This window comes from Penaeus chinensis, chromosome 16 (genome assembly GCF_019202785.1).
Source record: "Penaeus chinensis breed Huanghai No. 1 chromosome 16, ASM1920278v2, whole genome shotgun sequence".
NCBI classification, from domain to species: domain Eukaryota; kingdom Metazoa; phylum Arthropoda; class Malacostraca; order Decapoda; family Penaeidae; genus Penaeus; species Penaeus chinensis.
The window spans coordinates 12,445,818-12,448,317 of record NC_061834.1 but is presented as its reverse complement, the minus strand read 5'-3'; the positions used below and the strand labels follow the sequence as shown (position 1 = coordinate 12,448,317).

At 35.7% G+C, this 2,500-nt stretch overlaps 1 protein-coding gene across 1 annotated transcript in view; it reads left to right on the top strand.

Annotated features, from left to right (window-relative positions):
• The first annotated feature begins 759 nt into the window (after window positions 1–759).
• The window catches only part of LOC125033444 (hydroxysteroid dehydrogenase-like protein 2), a 16,268-nt gene continuing 14,527 nt past the window's right edge, over window positions 760–2,500 (top strand). Inside the window, exon 1 of the mRNA XM_047624955.1 lies at window positions 760–800. Coding sequence (XP_047480911.1) covers window positions 784–800 — 17 coding nt within the window. The 5' untranslated portion in view covers window positions 760–783. The remainder of the gene's footprint in view (window positions 801–2,500) is intronic.

Below are 2,500 nucleotides of genomic sequence, written 5' to 3'. Positions count from 1 at the left end.
CTGGGCCTCCTTTTGTAAAGTTGAAATTTTATTTTAAGTAAAATGAATTATTCAGCAATGCAAAATATTATTTTTTTATTCTCATTTAAACAAAAAAATTATATTTGAAAATCTTCTAGCAGGGCCCCTCAAGCTTGGGGCCCCCAAGCTTGAGGGGCCCTAAGCTGCAGCCTATACTAACCTAAAGGATAATCCGGCCCTGTATATATATATGTGTGTGTGTGTGTGTGTGTGTGTGTATGTATGTATGTATGTGTATGTATGTATGTATATATATGTATGTATATATATGTATATATATTTCTATATATACATGTGTCTACATACACGCGCGCGCGCGATTGGCTTTTTTATTCATAGTTTATTGATAAAAGTGATCCATTGACTTCTTCTGATCCAGCCCCGACCAGTGATATAGTTATTTTTATGGTGTTTATTTATGTTCATTTATTGATTCATAGCATTAATTTTATCCTAGATCAAACTATGGTTCGTTCCACTTTCAGGTATTGGCATTCATGGTAAAAGTTCACTGACTTAGAGCATATGGTTGCAAAACACTCCATATTCATATTCAAAAATCGCGCCTTCGCCACTTAGCTTTGCGATTCGGAAATTTGGGGTAAGTAAAATAAAAGGAACAAATGAATAATTAAAGATAGAGATATGTGCATTGTCATAACTGCTGAATTGGTTATCCCAGGTACGATATAAAACATGTCACTACGAAGTGTTCCCATTTCGTTGTGAATCGCGAAGGACCGAGAGAAACACTCCTTCAGCATGATTATCAACACCGGGTGAGAATCACCTTTTATGGTTGTAATTTCAACGGATGTTGCCTCCATGGAATTGATTAGTTCATGAAGAGAGACTAATAGCCATAGGTGTTAAGGAATAGCCATATTATTGCGTTAAAACCCCCTCAAAAGGCCCGGCTGAGGTTTGCTGTTGAGGCTTTCAAAGTTGCAGCTCAAGGTTGTTACAAGACCTTTTAATGGCGATGAACGCTCCCTAATTTAGAGTATTACACTTCCGTTGAGGTTATTGAGCAAGAGAGAGATTTTGCTATTTTGCGAGTGTAATGAGCACAAGGGATGTGAAGTTGGAACGACCCAAAAAATCGTCTAGAAACCACCCTGTGTATACCTCACTTGGTCTTTATGCATGTGTATTACTTATGTATACCTCAGTTTTTGTCTTTAGCTATGTAAGATAAAAGTACTTAATTATTTTACTAGAAAGATGATACCTTATTTTATTAGTTTTACATAAAGTCTATATAGCAAAATGTAAAATATAATAGTTTACCCTACAAAATATACGTTTTTTTTTTGTTATCCCCCCCCCCATACATTTTTTTATTTAAAGGGTACACTGTTATATTTTAATGGTACTGTTATATTAAGGTTGTATAATTGATATTTTAATAAAGAAAACAATATGTACTATTTTTGTTATTGGAAATATTCATTTAAGTTCTGAAAATTATGCATGTATAGATTAAGAAGAACTATATGTTTGTACTATATGTGATCTAAGTAGACTTTAAATTTTAAAGTACATACAGTACTAAAACCTGATACTATAGCTATAATCATAGAGAGAGAGAGAAATCAGAGAGCAGCCTGAACAGCCTGAAAGTGTTTTAGATTATCGTGAAATGTCTGAGCTCGAGGCTGGTACATGGCACTTGAACACCATCTTGATGTGTCTCTCTTATTATTATTAAGAATTTAAAACCCATTCAGAGAGTATTGTTTTTTTGTTTTTTTCTGGTTTATTTGGTTTTGCTGAAGTTTTGAATTATTGGTCCCTGGTGCTGATTCTATGCAAAGCTCCTTCCTGCCGTGAATATATGGAGGATTCTTTGTTTTCCTGGGCAGGGGTTGGAAGGAAGCATTCCCCAGGCGGAGGGTCGCCCAGGCACAGCCCCAACAATTAAATGATATACTGATTGATTTAGTGCTGTGATTACAGCAGTACAGTTTGAAAATTCCACACTACACACATGCAACCAGAACTCCTCGAAAAATTGTCACTAGACATTGCATTACAATACTGTAAATGTAGCCACAGCCTAACAAAAAAGAACAGTGTCACAGTTCCTGTGAAAAGCAAAAACGAGGATTCTAACAACTTATTGAGGATTTATTTGTCAAGATAAGAAATTATCAGTACAGGATTCAGATATTTGCATGGGCTCTATCCTGCAGGAACATACAAGGAGGTTAGGTGGTGAAGCCCCCTATTTATTATATGCTTCACACTAACTGAATTACTGAAAGCTTTAGTTCAATCATTTGCTTTTACCCCTCAGTTTTCCATGCCCTCCATCCTGGGCTGATATCATAGCTGTGCTTCATTTGCAAAGGAAATGAGTGTTAGATTTGTTCAAAACAGAATGAGAGCTTTCAGAAAAACATAGTTTTCACTTGGAAATAGGTGTTGGGCGTCATTTCCAAATTAATCCTAATCGCGATTTTGATGCATTCCTCTC